The 18839-nt window shown below is 38.2% G+C and overlaps 2 protein-coding genes across 4 annotated transcripts in view; both read right to left on the bottom strand.

The window, feature by feature from the left end:
- ITSN2 (intersectin 2) overlaps positions 1-18839 on the bottom strand; it is a 121359-nt gene that overhangs the window by 54478 nt on the left and 48042 nt on the right. For all 3 annotated transcript variants that reach the window (XM_061154905.1, XM_061154906.1, XM_061154907.1), the window contains 4 exons: positions 18097-18246; positions 15312-15452; positions 13774-13861; positions 10395-10534 (listed from right to left, as the gene is read on the bottom strand). In XM_061154905.1, the coding sequence (XP_061010888.1) occupies positions 10395-10534; positions 13774-13861; positions 15312-15452; positions 18097-18246 (519 nt within the window). The remainder of the gene's footprint in view (positions 1-10394; positions 10535-13773; positions 13862-15311; positions 15453-18096; positions 18247-18839) is intronic.
- Positions 3006-3969, bottom strand: LOC133064599 (mitochondrial fission regulator 1-like). The gene has a single exon (XM_061154904.1). It carries the CDS (start codon positions 3676-3678, stop codon positions 3139-3141), a length of 540 nt encoding a protein of 179 aa, XP_061010887.1. The 5' UTR covers positions 3679-3969; the 3' UTR covers positions 3006-3138.

Consider the following 18839-nt stretch of genomic DNA (forward strand, 5'->3'; position numbering starts at 1 on the left):
GAGGCCATCAAGGGTAGAAATGAAGTCAACATAGAAAAGAGAGAAGCAAAGATTAATTAAAGATTAGAGGTGGAGCAAGAAGGAGTGCTGGGGAACCAAATCTCTGACTTCACTCCCATGTCTAGGAACTGCCCCTTCTACAAATTCAGTTAGCGGTCCTAGTATTCTTCCAATTACCACTCTTAGCTTAATTATTTTGAACTGAATTTCTTTTACTTGGAATCTACAGAATCCTGAACAAGATAGTAGAAAAAGGCTGGGATGAGGAAGAGGAAAAAACTCCAAAAACAAAGAAACTCCCACAAAAACCTAAAGTAAACAAAGGAAGCTTCACAGCAAAGGTGGGAGCTTAGACCACATTTGGATAGAATTTTTTGGTAAAAGATGTCTTGGGGCATCTATTTATACACAAAAACAAAAACTCCAAGTCACGAGCAAACAAAGGAAAACAGCCTAAGCTCTATTTCTTTTCAGAAATGAAAATATTTTATAAGTGAACCCTTTTAACTAGACTGAGTAAATGTGGTATCCAGATACTGTATCCAAAATGTCTAAGATCAAGACTTAAGGTAACAATAATACAAATACCACCATTCATAGCAAAGTTTTCACATATCTCAGATCTCAGTTTTCTCTGTTGCACCTTTCTCTAGACTCTGTTGAAAAGCAGAAGACTACTGTGGTTACATTCTATGGAGAAGTAGCCTGGTTTAGTGAAAGCACTTCAGAAGCATGGGTCTGGAGTAAGACCCCCCAAGATCTGAATCAGGTTCTGTCAGTGACTAGCTGAGTAACCTTAGGAAACCCCACAGTCTCCTCATCTGTAAAATGAGGTTAATTACAGTACATGCCCCACAGCATTGCTATGAGAACTGAATGGGTTAACACACATAAGGTGCTTACAATAGTGCAGGGCACTAAGTGCATCCTTAATAAATATTAGCTATATTACTGGCTGAAGTCATAAAAAGAATTGTAAGTTTAAAAGCAAAGTGGAGAGGAGCCAAATTAATGTCTGATCTTAGTATGGTTGCAAGGTTAGCCCTCTAACTTGTCCTTTAAAATACTGTTCCAGGGACTACTCTGGTGGTCCAGTGGCTAAGACTCCACGCTCCCAATGCAGGGGGGCCTGGGTTCAATCCCTGATCAGGGAACTAGATACTGCATGCCAAAACTAAGACCAGCCAAATAAATAAATAAAGGTTAAAAAAAAAAAATACTGTTCCAAGTCTTCCTTCATTAGCCATTCCTCCTGTGTCTCTCCAAGGCATTATGTGCATTCTCCTATCACAGGCAGCATCTTCCAACCGTATGGCTGCCTCTCATCAAGATAATCCCGGCCAAGAGAGAGCCTGGTAGACTATAGTCATTTAGTTAGTATTTACTGGGTGAATGAAAATACGTAAACCACAGGTAAGGTAAGGTGAGTCCCTCAGTCGTGTGCCACTCTTTGTGACCCCATGGACTGTAGCCTGCAGGCTCCTCTGTCAATGGAATCCTCCAGGCAAGAATACTGGAGTGGGTTGCCAGGCCCTGCTACAGGGGATCTTCCAGATCCAGGGAGAGAACCCGGGTCTCCTGCATTGCAGGCACTCTTAACTGTACATAAACCATAGTCTATGCATATTAGTAAGACGTGAAGAGTACCTTGGGGCTTGCCAAAAACATTTCCTCTATCTGAGTTACAATGATCCCAGAAAGCATCATTAGATTCACTCGTCTGAGTTATGTCATGCTTCTAGGAAGTGCTGGTTAAATCTAATAGTTAACTATTACTTTGCAGGACAGCCGAAATTAACACAACACTGTAAATTAACTATACTTCGATTTTAAAAATAATCTATCAATTAACTGAAAGCAAGTAAAGAATCTGCACTTACAACCAGAGCTGTTCTCCATCTTAACAGAACAATAGATCATTCAAGTTAAGGAAGTTTTCTTCTGTTCCTAGTATGCTAATAACTTTCATTTTTTAATCATAAATAAGTGCTAAATTTTATCAAATACCTTTTCTGCCTTTAGAAAGATGAGCATATTGTTTTTCTCCTTTAATCTGTTTATATGGCAAATTACAGTAAAACATTTCTTTTTTTTTTTTTTTTTTTCTCTCCAAATCCTTCCTTTAATGTCAGGTAGTGCTTCAACCCAAACACACACAGGATACAGACTGTAGAGAAAAGGACCTGAGGGCATCTGAGTCATGCATATAGGTATGCTAAGTACAAACCTTGGCCCCACGCAAAGGAGCAGTCAAGGGCCTGGAAGATTCACCTCTTCATTTCTCTTTCCTGTTGGGCTTAAAGTCCATGGAAGAGAAAGCTTTCAATCAGTGGAACCAATGAGGCGTCAGGGCCTTGGAGGGTAGATTTGGTTGTACAGTATTACAAAATATATTTAAGAAAAAAACAGCCCAGGCCTCCCAGCAGTAGCCCAAGTCTCAGCTGGTCCAGTGGCCCAACCTCTACATGTAGGTGTTAAGACAGGGAAGGGGGAGAGAATGATTGCTGGGCATTGGTGTCAGTTCATGATGGAGCAGCATAAGATTTTCCCTGCCCTGTGAATGTGCACATACATTTATAGCCCCCTCCCCTCAGCCCTGCTCTGCTGCAAGGAAGCGGCTGAGAGTGAGTGACAGCTGGGCACAAAGTGTTTGGTGAGACCAGTTATGGGGTCTAGTGCAATGAAGTCAGTCTTTCATTTAGGACCTACTTTCACACAGGAGAAAGGAAAAACCAGAAAGTTCTATCTCACCCTTTAAATTGAGACATTCCAACGTATATAATTACCTGTGTCTCAGCTCAAAACAGTCCTTTAGCTTCTAAGGTTTGAGTATGGAAAACATAATGCAGCTCTTCTTAGTCCAAGCTCTAGCTTTTGGCAAGACTGTTGCAGACTTCTAACTGATGGGCAGAAACATCTGCGGTGATGAAGGCAGCTACTGAAGGAATTCCAGGAGCGTGAGACTGAGTTGCAGAGCTGAGTGCTATCAGTTCCCTTTTCTACTGATATCTTCTTCCTTCAGAGCAAACTTCCTCCTTAGAACCTCAGAGATAAGAACAGCAGGATCTTCCTCCTTCAGTGAACTCCGGCTCAGATCTTGGCTCTGCTTCATCCGGTGGAAGTCCTTTAGGATACCCATCATATCTGCAAAGCTGCTGGCCTTGGACAGAGAGACGCAGTCATCCTCTTCAGACGAGCTGCAGGTAGCTTTGTGTTCTGGTTTGCAACATTCAGGGCTGCGTCAGCTGCCACTATTTTGGCAATCTGGGTGCGCAGGTGGCTCAGCTCATCCTGCAACTCGGTGGTGCGGCTGAGGGCTGGGAGGGCTGGCTTCTTCAGGGCCAGGAGCCTCTCCTCTGACCCACGCAGGTTGGGCACTGAGGCATTGCGCTGCATGACGATCAGAGGGCTGGGCTTCCAGGTGTGCCTCAGGGGGCGTGTATCGCTCCTGACCCGGGCATAAGTCTCCTCTTCATCTGCAGCAATCCAGGCGATGTCAGCCAGGGTAGGAACTGGGGGCACATCCCTCAGACACAGGTCAGAGATGTTGGGCAGGGTCTCAAAGGATGCCCGGGGACATGGCTTCAGGGGCAAGTTGGTGCCAATTCTTCTCACTACACTTCGAGCAGCGCCATGCGGCTTATTTTGCCAGATTGGGATGGTCACATTGGCTTCCATTCCTGATGTTTCAACTGGCTCCTGCACTTGAAGGATAAGGCAGCAACCAGGCAGCGCTAGAGGCTTGGGGAGGCAGGGAGTGTGACGCCTTCATATCAGGCCATCTTAAGGAACACCAGACTTCTCTTCCCAACCATGGCTTCTGCAAATCCAGACCCTTAGAGGTTCTATTCCAGATGCACCATGTGAGCTTGGCCAAAGCTGGGAGCCGTCTTGAGTCCTTAGGTTTCCTGACGCAAAACTTCTCACAGCCCCTCCTACCACAGCGAGCCGCCCAGTCTCCCTCGCCCTCACAGTAAAACATTTCTACATATCAAATCACCTTTGCCTCGGTAAGATAAATCCCAGCTAAGTCATAGCTAAGTATCTGTCTTATAAATTTCCATATTCAACTTTTCAATATTATTTAGAATTTTTGCTTCTATGCTAAATTGATCTACAATGATCCTTTCTCACACTATTCTTATCAAATTATGAGGTTTATGATAGTTTCATGTGACAAGTTGGGAATACTCTCTCTTCTATATTTTGAAACAGATGTATAAAATTGGAGTTATTTATTCCTTCAGTAAAATTCCAGGTCTAGACTCTCTTTTAGAGGAGATTTTATACTACAGAATTAAAATATTTCATGACAACAGAGCTACCTATTTTTTTCTTGAATCAGTGTTAACAAATTATAATTTGTTCATTTCACCTACATTTTTATATTTATATGCAAAATTTGTCATAATATTCCCTCTTATTGTTTGCAATGTATTTAATTATTTTTCCTTTTTACTAACTTTATTTTTACCTCCTTCTAAAATCTCTTGCCAAAGGTTTGTTAATTTTTTTAATCTATAAAAGTAAAAATTTGGTTTTCTTAACTCTTTCTATTAAATATCTGTGTTCTATTTCACTATTTCCTTCTACTTTTTCCCTCCTTTATTATGCTAGTCTTTTTTTAGCTTCTTAAGTTGAACACTTAGCTAATAAATTTTCATTTTTTCCCTAATATAACCATTTAAGGTCAAATTCTGACTCTCTGGGTTGAATTTCTTTTTGCTCTCTGTGTGACTCTGGGCAGCTTAATTTACTTTTATGTGAAATGTGAACCAATAATAGAAGGTACATCACAGGGGTAATGTTAAGGATTACATAATATAAGTAAAACATTTAGGACAGTGCCAGTCACAGAGAAAGCCTGTAATAATCTTATCTAAGTACAGCTTGATTTATGAATTAGAAAATAATTGACTCCTGATATGAAATATGAGGAATCTGCTCATTTACACTATCCCGCATCTCCTCTTCATTTCCCAATGTTTGGCTTTAACTTAAAAATAGACTTAAACTACTATTTCATTTTCATAAACATTTGACAACATTTTGCAACTCTAAATTTTTCTCTTTATTTTGAAAATTTTCAGATTTACAGAAAATTTGACTAAGTTGCAGACACTGATGCTTTCACCCCCTAGAACTTCATCATTATTCCACATAACTAGTGTCAATGTCAGTACCAAACTAAAGAATGTTAATAGTGACATAGTAATATTACTTAATACAGAACTCATATTCCAAAAATGTCCCCAATAGTGTAAACACTGTCCTTAATAAGTTTTTTTTAAGATTTACTATCCAATCAAGGACCATACACTTTGTTTCATTGTTGTGAGATCTCCTCCATTTTTTCATGAGATTCACATTTCTAGTGTGTGGGTTAGTATTTTATAGACCAAACCACAATTTGGGTTTGCTTAATTATTTCCTTACACTTACACAGAGATGAAATGTTTTTAGCAAAAACAGCACAGAAGTGATGTGCCTTTCTCAGTGCATCCTATCAGGAGACACGTAATGTCAGTTGTGCCATTCTGGTAACAGTAAATATGACTGCCTGGTTGAGGATGGTTAACCTGGTTTCTGGCCTGAGGTAACAGTAATATGACTGACTTGGTTTCTGGCCTGAATATTCTCATTGCTCTTCATTGCCTTTCCCAGATGACTATTTGTCCTCTCTCATACAAATTCCATGCTTCTGAGGCTCAGAATACCATCCAGCAGTTCCACCTTCCCTTTCCTCTTTACTGTCATCTATCAATCACCTGGTCACTGCTCCTCACTCATTCATTTTCATTATTCTCCCAATCTTTGACATCCACATAGATAACACCATCAAAACCTAAATTCAGGCTGATCTTCTCAATGATGACCTCTTTTTTTTTTTTGCTCCATTTGATCTATCACTTGCATTATTATACCCTGAATCTTGTCATCATCTCAAAGAAAACTACCATTGATCAGTATCCCATTTTCCTAAGTTCTTATCCTTCAAGCTTTTCTTGTATCTGATGCATCCATTTCAACAGTTTTTCAACCTCTCTGGGACCTCTGCTCTGCTGACCCCATCATCCTCTCTTTTTCCATCAACAACTGTTCCTCTTTTCATATCCCTTCATGTTCAAAACATATGTCAGAGTTCATTTTTATCATAATTACTGTGTTAAGATCTGTAGCTCCCTTGTTCGTCCCTCTCTGCCCATATCTATTAAAACCTCAAACCTGTTTAAATCTATGAATCTATGTCATTACCCTTTTCTATGCTTACATATAAGCAGCTGAACTTTGGTGGAGAGAAAAAAGACAATTAGTCATGCTGTTTCTTTTTAAATTCATGAACTCCAACTGTGAATAGGCTTTCAACATTCCTCAGGATGTGGACTGCTTTCCTCTACTAAACTTGCACTCTCTAGGTACACTGAGATGTGTTATTTCATGGCTACTTTTCTCTCCTGAAATTTCCCAATCTTCCATTCATTCTCCTCACTGCCAGCCAATAATCTTGCTACATTAAGTCAGACTGGATCTCCCTCATCTTTCCATCTCAAAAGCATTAAACCTTCCTGCATCTGATCCATCTCCTTCTAGTCTGAGTTATTCCATGTCCTTAACTATTCATGATTTCTTGCAACAATCCAACTTGCTTCTGATTTTAAATTTTGAAGCTGTCAACTTCCTACTCTCCACCAACAAATTTAACTGACTTCATGCTTATCTTATCCCCATATGCTATATTGGAAGTATTCTTTTTATCTTGAAGAACAAGATTATATCTTAATCTGCTTCCCTGGAACTTTATTCCATCATCACTACTTTAATAGTCTCAATCTCTCACTTTTCTCCTCCCTCCCTTCCTCTCTCTTTGCTATCTCCTTCAAGTCTTTTCTTTCCTTTTTTTGAATTCAAAAAGTAGCCTTTACTTAAAAGAAAAAATTATATGAAATAAGAAGTGTTCTTAAAATCTGGGATATATGTTTCCTACTGGTTTCGACTAATTTCATTCTACTTTTTTCTTATAAACTATACCAATAACACTCTAAATGCTGCCTATCTTCTGACTGAGAACATTCAAAACCATTCATCCATTCAGCAAGTATGCACTGCCATCCATGATGTTCCATGCACTGTTTTAGGTGTTGGGAATTCAGCAATAAAATATTTGGCTTGAGTTGGCAATTAAGACCCTCTGATGGATATGGTTGTGAAAGTCAAAGTCACTTAGTCATGTCCTACTCTTTGTGATCCCATGGACTATACAGCCCATGGAATTCTCCAGGCCAGAATACTGGAGTGGGTAGCCTTTACCTTCTCCAGGGGATCTTCCCAACCCAGGTATCGAACCCAGGTCTCCCAAATTGCAGGCAGATTCTTTACCCCCTGATGGATATAGTTAGTTACCCAAAAAGCTCAATTTTCTCCATTTCACGCTTCTGTCCTAACAAAAATGATTCATTGCTCATGTATCCATATGCTGCACAAAAAGGTGATACCACTTTCAAGGGTGGCCCCAATTATTCTTTTACTTTTCAACTTTATTATAAAGTATAATTGGTAAATAAAAACTATATATTTAAGGTATACAACTTGTTTTAATACACATATATACTGTGAAATGATCACCCTAATCAAACTAATTAACATATTCATTTCTTCATATAGTTACCACTCCCTCTTCTCATTTCCTCCCTCCCTGTCTTCTCTCCCTCTTTCTTTCTTTCCTGAGAATGTTTAAGAGCTATCCTCTTAACAATACTGTATTGTACAGTTCAAATTCGCTAACTATAGTTTGTAGTCACTATGCTGTGCATTGGATTTCACAATTTTTCCATCTTGCATAACTAAAACTTTGTATCCTTTGTTGTCTTTCTTAAACCAAAAAAGCCCAATGCTGTCTTTTTAACCAATGCTTTTTTTTCCTCCATGCTCTCTTTTCACTCTTCTAAAGCTTTTTCCGCTCACTCCACCCCTCCTCAGCTCCCATTCATTCCTGATCTGCAGCAATCCAGCTTCTGGTGGTCACTCAACTGAGATGACACTCTCAAAAAGGTCTTCAATTCAATGGATACTTTCCAGTACTAAGTTAACTGACTGTTTTGTATCATTTCTAATGGCTACAGAAAGCCTCTTTTCTTGCTTTCTGTAAAGACAGTCACTCTCCTGACCACTCTGATAGCATAGGTTTCATCACCTTTTAGATTCCTAAATTGCCTCTGATGAAAGCATCAACAAGCAGTGAAAGGTTGGAAGGCAGGAAGCGGAAGGAAGAAAGTAAAACAAGAAACGAGAATAATCTGCTGGCCTGTGGAGAATCAAATGCTAACTCAAAGAATCAGACTTATGTGTGTGAGCGTAGTCCACAAACCACTGTCAAACTTCACTGTGTACATGAAGAAACAGGTTTAAACTTCTGTGTGATCTGAAGCACATGTTCTAAGGTCAGATAATCTGGCAATTAATGCTACAACCGTAATGGAAAGGCTGATATAATCTTTCCGTCTACCTCTCTTTAGGTAACAATTGAGTTCTACTTCCTGCCTTCACTGTGTATGTACATTTAAGTGCCCTATTGCCATCCACTTTAGTATTGAGTAGAATGTATTTAAAATCTACTAGGCTCAGCTAGTGGTAAATATAAAGCAACTCTCTTTAAACTAAATTTAAACAGGAATTCATTGAGTATTTTAAATATTTTTTGTGCTATTTACACATGAAAAAGTTAACTGCTTATTTATAAATATGATTTAAACATTTTTCTCTGTGGTGCAAGTGTATCTAAATATGAGACCTGATAACTAGACAAAACCAAAGCTGTACCTACATTACTGGTTCTTATCATAGTATTGGGAAGCAGCCTGATATATATACATGACATAACCTTGCACTAGATTTCAGAAAGTATTTAAGTTTTACTTTAAACAGTAATTTTCAGTGATATGGGTAAATAATTTAGTCTCACATTCCCTTAGTTTCCCTTTTAATTGAATCAGTAATCATCCCATCATTTAGTCTAACTCATAGGGAACCAGGTAATATTTCTAAGTGTCATGGCCTCCTCATGAGAACTCTGGGCAACCTTACTGATTCCCAGCATTAGACTCAAACAGGCAGTGAAACAGCAGAAGGATATTTAAGCAAGCAGAAAGAAAAATGTTTATATTGTATAGGTTATTTCAAACAAAGATACTCAGATAAATGCAAAGAATAGTCTAGTGTTTTAAAAAAGAAACAGTAAATTAACTCAAAGAAAAAGAGCTAGATATTAGAAAATAACCTTAAGTAATAGGAAGAGGTTGTTGAGACAGCTTAGCAGAGACAAAAGGCACTGAAGAAGAGAGTCATCCATATTCCCACACTGTAAGATAAGGCAGATAAAAAGCCAATTAAACTATGTACAGATTTAAAAAAAATAATGTAGGGAAGATAACTTGGTTGGTTTGTCTGTCCATCAATGACAAATTATTTGGTTTTCTTTAAATTTTTTTTTCTACAGAATATATGCTGGTGTAGAATGTGTCATTAACATTATTCACCTCAAATTTTCCCTCCTTCACTGAAGCCACCATGGTTTCTTTTCTTGATCAGACTGTTTACTTTCTGGTTGGTGTAACATTATTCTAAATAAGTTAGCAAGATGAAAGTCAAATGAAGAGACAGATTTGCCTGAAAAACCTTGTAATATTTTATGCTCTGAAAACTTCATGCTTTGTTAGCAAAGGAGTAACTAAGACTAGTCCAAAATTTCAATCATGTGCTATTAGTCTGATTTTTAGCTTTTAATATTTTCGTTCATAGGTATGGCTTCAGCATACAACTAATACTGCACAGAATGAGAAGCATATGGTATACGTTTTGGACATCTGCTCTTCCACTGCAGCAAATAATGAGTCACGAATCTACTTTTCATGCAAAATTTTTAGTGCCAAATTATGCTTTGGATTGCACTGGTTACTGCATTATTTCACAAAGGTTAATTAAATTGTAAAAAAAAGAATTTAGTGTGTTAAAAGAGCCTCTACCACCTGGACTATTTAAAATTTTCCATATTTCCCATTTTCAAATTTGCTTAAGATCATTCTGACTGAGATCCATACTGACAAATCTAATCTAATATTGACAAGGTAATTATTTTTTAAATGTATAGATGCCAATAAAACAGTCATCAAAAACTGGAAACTATGGTAAATTGTATGTTTACACGACTCAATGTTTATAATATATATGGAGAACATTAAAAACAATCTTGCAATTCTGGTGTAGCTTAAATAATAAAATAAATTATGTAAATAATGAACATTTAAAAATAACAGCTTCAGTTATTCATTTAATTAAATCAAAATAAGGAAGGTAAAGAAGCAGCAAATTAAAAATGAATAATAATAGAAGATAAATACCTTCAGTTCATTGTTAAATGAATCCATTTCTGAAAGTTTGGACGCAGTTTCTTTTTCAAGAGCATCTAATTGTTCTTTAAGTCTTTGGCATAATTCTTCCTTTTCTAATGATTTTTTATGAAGTAAACTGATCCCTAAATCTGAAATACAAACATTACACAGTTTACATTTTGCAGAAGTTCTTGTCCTTACCAGTAATTAATGGTTATTGTCTGGTCAAACTGGTATAACTAGAGAGACAAAAGCTGTACACACATACTGTGTTTCTAGATTTTCTATTTAGTTCCAGTGTTTTGTCTAGTTTTGACCAAACATACATTATTTTAGGTATTATACCTTTCATAACTTATGTTTTGATATTTGATAGGGCTAGTCTAGTCCTCCCACTTTTTCATGTCTTGCCTCATCTTGCCTATTTTCTCTTCTAGGTGAATTTGTGAATTATCGTGCTAAGTTTCATTTAAAGAAATCTGAATTAAACTGAATATATAGATGAATTAGTAGAGAACTAAACAACATCTTTAAAATGTTGAGCTAGTTCATTCATTCAGGAGTAGAATATAATATGTAGCTACTTATCCAGGAATCTTTTATGTCAATCAGTAAAATTGTATGGCTGTGCTTTTCTTTATTCATTTAACAATGAGAATGCTAATGTGAGTGAGACCTTCCCCCATATTTTCTGAATAAATACTTTCGATATATAGTAAAGTTACTAATTTTTATATGCTGATTTCATATCCAGGCAACTTGCTAAATTCTTTTATAATTCTAAGAGCTTTCCGGTATTTCAATAAATATTTAATCATTACATTACACATCTGTTATATGCAAGGTCCTGTTCTTCGTTCAACAGTAGGTAAAAGTGAAAGATAAGCATGGGTCCTATTCTAGTGGAAGACAAGCACTGGGAAAAATAAAGAATATTCATTCTTAGTATTCAAACTGAGCAACAGGAATAATGGATGCCTTTATACTGAATGTGATCATATCCCATCTACGAGCACTGTGTTGGATAACTGAAGGAGGCAACACTGTAGTGCAGTGAGCTTTAGACTCAGACACACAAGAATTTGAACCTACTAATAAATGATCTTGTGTGTGTGCTAAGTCGCTTAGTCATGTTAGACTCTTTGAAACCCTATGGACTGTAGCCCACCAGCCTCCTCTGTCCATGGAATTCTCCAGGCAAGAATAGTGGAGTGGGTTGTCATGCCCTCCTCCAGGGGATCTTCCTGACCTAGGAATCAAACCCAAGTCTCTTCCATCTCCTGCACTGGCAGGCAGGTTCTTTACCACTAGTGCCACCTGGGAAGCTAAGACAATCTTGGGTAACTTCTTATTCTCTCTGAATCTCAGTTTTTCCAAATTGAACAATGGGAACAACAACAACTACTTCAGAAGGTTGTTGTCAAGATGAAAGGAAATAATGCATGAAAACTGTCTAGCATAGTGCTTGGTGCATGGCTGACAATTTTAAATGGTTACTGTTAATGGAGAGAGGAATCTAAGGGATACTGGGTACTTCGCAAACTCCAAATAAGAGCTTCCTATTCTGGACTAGACTAGAACAAAGATGAATAAATTTATAAAAGCTAAAGTGAAGTGAAATCACTCAGTCATGTCCGACTCTTTGCGACCCCGTGGACTGTAGCCCACCAGGCTCCTCCGTCCATGGGATTCTCCAGGCGAAAATACTGGAGTGGGTTGCCATTTCCTTCTCCAGGGGATCTCCCCAACCCAAGGATTGAACCCAGGTCTCTTGCATTGCAGGCAGACGCTTTAACTTCAGCCACCAGGGAAGTCAGCTAACCTGAACAAATTAAGAAATAAGGCAAAGGAGCAAGATATGAGAGACCAAAATACCGCTTCATTATTAATAAAGCTGATGTTAGATAGCATGGTTATCTATGCTCTACCAGAAGCATAGCTCTACCAGGCCCCTAACAAGACACAGTCTACATCCTATTCACAATTCAGATACTGACAGTGAGGATGAAAATATACTCTGTACCCTGCGCATCAATCAGGAGAGCTGTCTTTTGTTGCCTCTGGAATGCCTGTGAGGGGTGAGGTGGGAGCTAATACACTTTAGTATCTGTGCTGCCGAAGCGAGCACAAGCTAATACACTTTAAATAACCAAGAAAAGAAAGCACCCTGTTCCAGGAAGACGGTCTGAGAAGAGACATCAGTGGAAGGTGGGGAACATGATAAGAGTAGGTCACAAGATTGATTTTTCTATACCTGGTGCTTCTTCCATGTAAGGGGACTTTGATGAGAACAGCAGTCTCAGCTTCTTTCTAACTCTTACATAATTGGTGAGATCAAGATAAGGACCTGGGCATATGTGGCCCTATACCTTTCCTATCCCTTGCTTTCTTGAGGTTGAACTGCCCACAGGAATCTGCATTCTATTTTGTTCATGCACCCAATGTCTTACAGACACTGGGCAGCCGTACTGCTCACATATAAATCATGCTATCTAACATTAGCTTTATTAATAATGAAGTGGTGTTTTGGTCTCTCACGTCTTACTCTTTTGCCTTGTTTCTTAATTTGTTCAGAACTTGGGCAAAGAGGGATAACTCTACTTATTGGACCTCCTCAACAACCAGAAGTGTAATAAAGAGCTGTAAAGTGAAAAACTGGCACTCAGTGGGAGACATTTAGGATACTTTAGCTAGTTTTAACACATTTGCAGTTACTTTTCTTTAAATATATCTTTCTTCTGCTACGCTATTATTGGCATGCTATCCAACATAGAAATTTTTTTTTTCAGTTTTCTGGTTGAGACTTGAATCAAGAGAAATGTTATATTCTTATAAATTACACTGGAATATCTTGTTCCACAATTGTCAGAGGGCCAAGTTGGTAAAATTCTTCACATGAATCACAAAGTTAGATGATATAAAGTCCCAGGAAGGGCATGCCAGTTGCTTAGGCCTATCATTGCTGTACACTATTACCCTAGAGTCCAACAGGTTTGGCTTCATAGAAGTGTCCTCATAAACAATTCTTTCTACAATTAGTGAAGAATCTTGCCAAAATGCACAGATAGCATTGTGTTCAAGCCAAACTGAAGTCTTGTTTAACTGTAATCTAACATTTTATTTGATTAATATTTAAAATATATAAATAAAACTGGTGTGAAGACAGAAAGTCAGACCACAATTGTTACTTTATTTGCATTTACTTTTTATTGCTAAAAATGACCCAACATGTGATCATTTTCACATTATTTTAAAAAGTTTAACTATAGTAAAAAAAAAATGTTATTTATAATAGAATGATGCTATTTTTTAAAAGTAGCAGAGTATGCATGACACAATCAGAAAAGAATAAAGAATAAAAGAGGCAAAACAAACCTTAGAGACTTACCAGGTGTATTACTGAGCTGCATGTTTTTAATTCTTTCATTTAATAACTGCTTCTCTGGCACCAAATAGATAAGTTTATTTTGATACTCCTTACAAAAAGAAAAAGTAGTACCTGATTAAAACTCTATAATGTTGTCTAAGAATTTTTTGAAAATGTAAAAACATGATTTCATCACTCTTAAAACTTAGTATAGGATTAAAAGAAAAAACAGTATAGGATTAATATGTAGAATAATATATAAATTGCTTATAACTTATAGATAAACTAGAATGGGATTACACATGATTTAAAATATAAATATTTGGTGGGATGTTTTGAAAGAACAGCATGCATATTATCTATAGTGAAAAGGTCACCAGCCCAGGTGGGATGCATGAGACAAGTGCTTGGGCCTGGTGCACTGGGAAGACCCAGAGGAATCGGGTGGAGAGGGAGGTGGGAGGGGGGATCGAGATGGGGAATACATGTAACTCCATGGCTGATTCATGTCAATGTATGACAAAACCCACTGAAATGTTGTGAAGTAATTAGCCTCCAACTAATAAAAAAAATAAAATACAAATATTTACACATAAATCCATTTACGAAAGACTGGCTGAAAATAAAATGTGGTGAAGAAAGCTTTGCTAGTAGGGTATGTTGAGAAGCCTGACAATTTCCCATGTAGTAAAGGATGAGAACAGGCACAGCCTAAGAGGTGCCTTTGGTATCTGCACTGAATGGTATGTGGAAGCAGGCCATAATACACCAGGATGAAGATCAAAGAGGGGCCAAAAACTCAGGGATAACTGGGAAAGTAGGTGTAAATCAGACAGGAAATGTTATTTGGCCTCTTGTCTACATCTGTCTGCTGTGAGAAAGTAAAAACATTATGTTAATTACTGTTAGTCCTTACAGAAAAACACATTTGGTTAAGAGGACTGGAGATGCAAGATGCTTCCAGGGACTCTTTTCTGCACAAATAAAGAGCAGAATTACCAGGTCCCTGAGGGCATATTTAGTAAAAATATTCTCACCACAATTCTGAAAGAACAACATTAGGTAAAATTTCCTAAAAGTAGTCACAATAACCTTCAGTTCAGTCGCTCAGTCATGTCCGACTCTTTGCAACCCCATGAATCGCAGCACGCCAGGCCTCCCTGTCCATCACCAACTCCCGGAGTTCACTCAAACTCATGCCCATCAAGTCGGTGATGCCATTCAGCCATCTCATCCTCTGTCGTCCCCTTCTCCTCCTGCCCCCCTTAGTTTAATATATATTTATGTATGTATTTATTAAAGATTTAAAACACAAAGTGGCAAATGCCCAGGTAATGTATAAATATTAAGCAGAATTTAGCCAGGTGTCAGGCAGAGTTTTAGGGAGTCCATGAGACTCCGGATATTCCACAAGGTTATGTCTACTATCCTTTTACAAAGGAGATCACTAGAGACTCCAAGGGGTTCAGGACCCCAAAAGCAAAAAACCGCTAGATTAGGAAGAGTTATTTATTAGTAACTGCTCACAGTGAAAGACAATTCAGCAGCCAAGCACTCACCTGAAGCTCCTGTTGAAGCTGCTTGATTTCCATGATTTCCAGGTCACACTGCTTATCCAGAACTTCCAGCTCGGTTTTCTGAGTTTGCTTTCGGAGTCGGACGTCTTGAAGTCTGCCTGAGATCTGCTGATGTTTGCCATTCTACGCGAAGACCATATATATATACACACTTACATAAAATGCTACTAAGAAATGCTCCCATCAAGAGAATAATATTTTTATTTAAATTGTAAATGTCATTTTGTCATTTATATTCACTCTAGGATAAATGTCTAAAACCAAGTTAACTCAAGAGAGTGATTAGCAGGAAACTCTTCTGTTCATGGAGTTCTCCAGGCAAGAATACTGAAGTGTTGCCATTCCCTTCTCTGGGGGATCTTCCCGACCCAGAGATTGAACCCAGGTCTCCTGCATTACAGGCAGATTCTTAACCTTCTGAGTCACCAGGGAAGCCCCTAAGATAAATGTCTAATACCAAGTTAACTCAAGAGAGTTATTAGCAGGAAATGTATCATTCTAAGAGCCTTACATGTTAAATGAGAAAGCACAGAAACACAACACAATGAATTTTGTTTTCTGAACACAGCATTCAGACGCTAATTTTTAATGTTAAAATATTAAAAAATCTCAAAAAATAATGAGGAGGAGAGGGTGTTAGTATGTGACATTTAGGATTACCTTCTCTGAACTTCTATTTCTACCTTCAACACTGCCAGCTAATTCGTCTAACTAAACAGTGTCCAGGACTTCCCTGGTGGCTCAGAGGGTAAAGAATCAAACCTGGATTTGATCCCTGGGTTGGGAAGATCCCTTGGAGAAGTGAATGGCAACCCACTCCAGTATTCTTGCCTGGAGAATCCCATGGACAGAGGAGCCTGGCAGGCTACAGCCCATGGGGTCGCAAAGAGTCGGACATGACTGAGCAACTTTCACTTCATTAAACAGTGTCCAAGAGGGCCTCTTTGGCCATGATGCTCTTCTCTTACAACAATATTTCTTTTCCCTTCTGAGAAGGAAAAAAAAAAAAAAAGGAACAAAAAATAGCAGAGATTCTCAATGGAAGCTAAGAAGAAGGGAAAGGTGTTATGGGCTGAATCGCGTCCCTCCAAATTCATATGTTGACTGTATTCTCAATGACCTCAGAATATGACCATATTTGGAGACAGGACCTTTAAAGACTTCACCTTGAAAGAGGCGATTAAGATTAAATGAGGTCAGGTGGGGGCCCTACTCCAATCTGATTGGTGTCCTTGTAAGACGAGAACATCTGGACAGAAAAGAGACAGCAGAGACACACAGGCAGAGAAAAGACCACGTGAGGACACAGTAAGGAGGCAGGCATCTACAAGCCAAGGAGAGAAGCCTCAGAAGAAAGCAGACACGTTGACTCCTTGATCTTGGACTTCCAGCCTCCAGACTGTGATAAAATTAACTTCTGTTGTTTTAGCCACCTGGTCTGTGGTATTTTGTTATGGCAGGCTTAGCAAACACAGTGGGGTGAGGGAAAAAGAGGCCACTGGTTAAAAATCACCTATAGTGAGGTTTTTACTGAAAAGTCTGTTTCATATTTGAGAAATATATGCTGAAGGGAATATGCTGTGCCCATCCTGGAGTTCATGTTATTTTCTTCAGCAAGTATAAGAATAGGCTCTGGGCTTTTCCAGACTCTGCACATTAACCTGTGCTATGTGCTACTGTTTGGTGTGTTACTCCAGTTCTTGGGGGGATACACAGTCTTAAGGATTCCTCCCATTGTATTTTGAAGAAAAAAATATAAAGTCAACATACTGGTTCAGACAGATATCCAAATAGCTACACAAAGAAGTTATAAAGTTTTCAGGACTGTTCTGTGGTACTATGGCAAGCTTAATAACTGTGGTATGCTTTTCTACCTATTTGAAGGCAAAAAACAGTATCTTTTTGATGAAAGATACTATGACTTTTTAAAAATGTAATTCATCAGCCAAATAAAACATCAGATTACAATTAAACAAGATGCAAATATGGTTCTACTATACATAGCTACATATGTATTTTTTGCAAAACCCTACTATACAATCAGGTCAGGTTTACGGAACTTCAGAGTTGTAGTTGAATAGCATGCCTTACTCAGACCCTTTATATCTTCTCACCCTGCATTTTAAGCAAAGTCGTTTAACAGTTTCATGCCCCAACATCTGATGTGTGAAAACTGATAAGCATAATGGCTAGTATTAGTTAACAACCATAGTCTTAGAGAACTGAAAGAAACTGTAAGAGATCATTTAGCTCAGCAGTTTCCGATCATTTTTTTTCTTTCTAGCAGTAGAATCCTTTCTTCCCAAGCAAAGTTTAGATAAAGCTCCAATAAAAGTGCCAGAGATTAACGTGGCGATTCTCTGTTGTGAAGTGTGGGTAGAAGTGGGGAGAGCAGACACTGTCCTGCCACCTTGGCTCCTCTCTCCCACCTCCTGCTTATCCTTCTGTAGACCATTTTCCAGTGTGAAAAAAATGAAAATCGCTGAACCAGCACAAAGTTTTACTTTACAGATGCACAAAGTGAGGTACAGAAAAGGGAAATGTCTTACCCAAGAGTACACTGCCTATCCACATCTAAACTAAAACCACAATTCTCAACATTTTGAGTCACTATTCTTTTTTAGTAAACTATACTGTCTAGACTGTTAAAAAGCACATACAAAAATATGACTAATTATTCATGAGGTAGATTTAAAAAACAGTAATAATTCTCAACAAGTAACTCTTGCATCATTCAGATAAATTTCACTTAAATCTATAAGCATACCAGTGCTTCCAACTCGAGATGGAGGCTCTTCTTTTTAGAGTTTAACCTGACAATTTCTTCCTGTTCTCTATTCCTTCGACTGAGAAGCTCCTGTCTACGAATTCTCTCCCATTCTAAACGACGTTGTCTTTCAAGTTCCTGTTTTGCAGCCTGAAAATAATGAATCAAAGTTAATTTTTAAATTAACACTTTTTGCATCATTCAAAAACTGATGGGAGGACAAAGTAAAGCTGAGGCAGCATTTAGCACTGAGTGGACTTGAGGTCGAAGGGTAACTGGGCAAACCTATTGTTATCAATGGACCTAAAGACTTTCACAAAAGCAAATTCATTCGCCAGACTTTCTGACTGCTTCAAGCACCATCTTCTTGCTGCAGTTACTTTTCCCTTAATAAACAAAAGGACAACTCCATACATATAGATGTTAGTAGGAATAACTGCACCTTTCTTCTGGTATCAGGGAATAAGAAACGTTTATTTACAATTATTTCAGTGGCACTGTAATTTACATGCACAGTCCTTGAAAATACAGCCATGCCTCCCAGCGACCCCACACAGCACCATTTATCCCAAGGATCTGTGTAAGCTCACCCTCTTAATTCCTCTCAAGGCTTTCTTTCTGCCTCTCCAATTACTTGACCTTTTACTCTGGATCCTAAGCTTAGTTTCATTTAATGACCTGATCAACTGACTTCTTCTTCTGGCTCCTCGCTCAACTCAGCTTTGTGACCAGTCCTGCTCTGA

This window comes from Dama dama, chromosome 11, assembly GCF_033118175.1.
Source record: "Dama dama isolate Ldn47 chromosome 11, ASM3311817v1, whole genome shotgun sequence".
Taxonomy (NCBI): domain Eukaryota; kingdom Metazoa; phylum Chordata; class Mammalia; order Artiodactyla; family Cervidae; genus Dama; species Dama dama.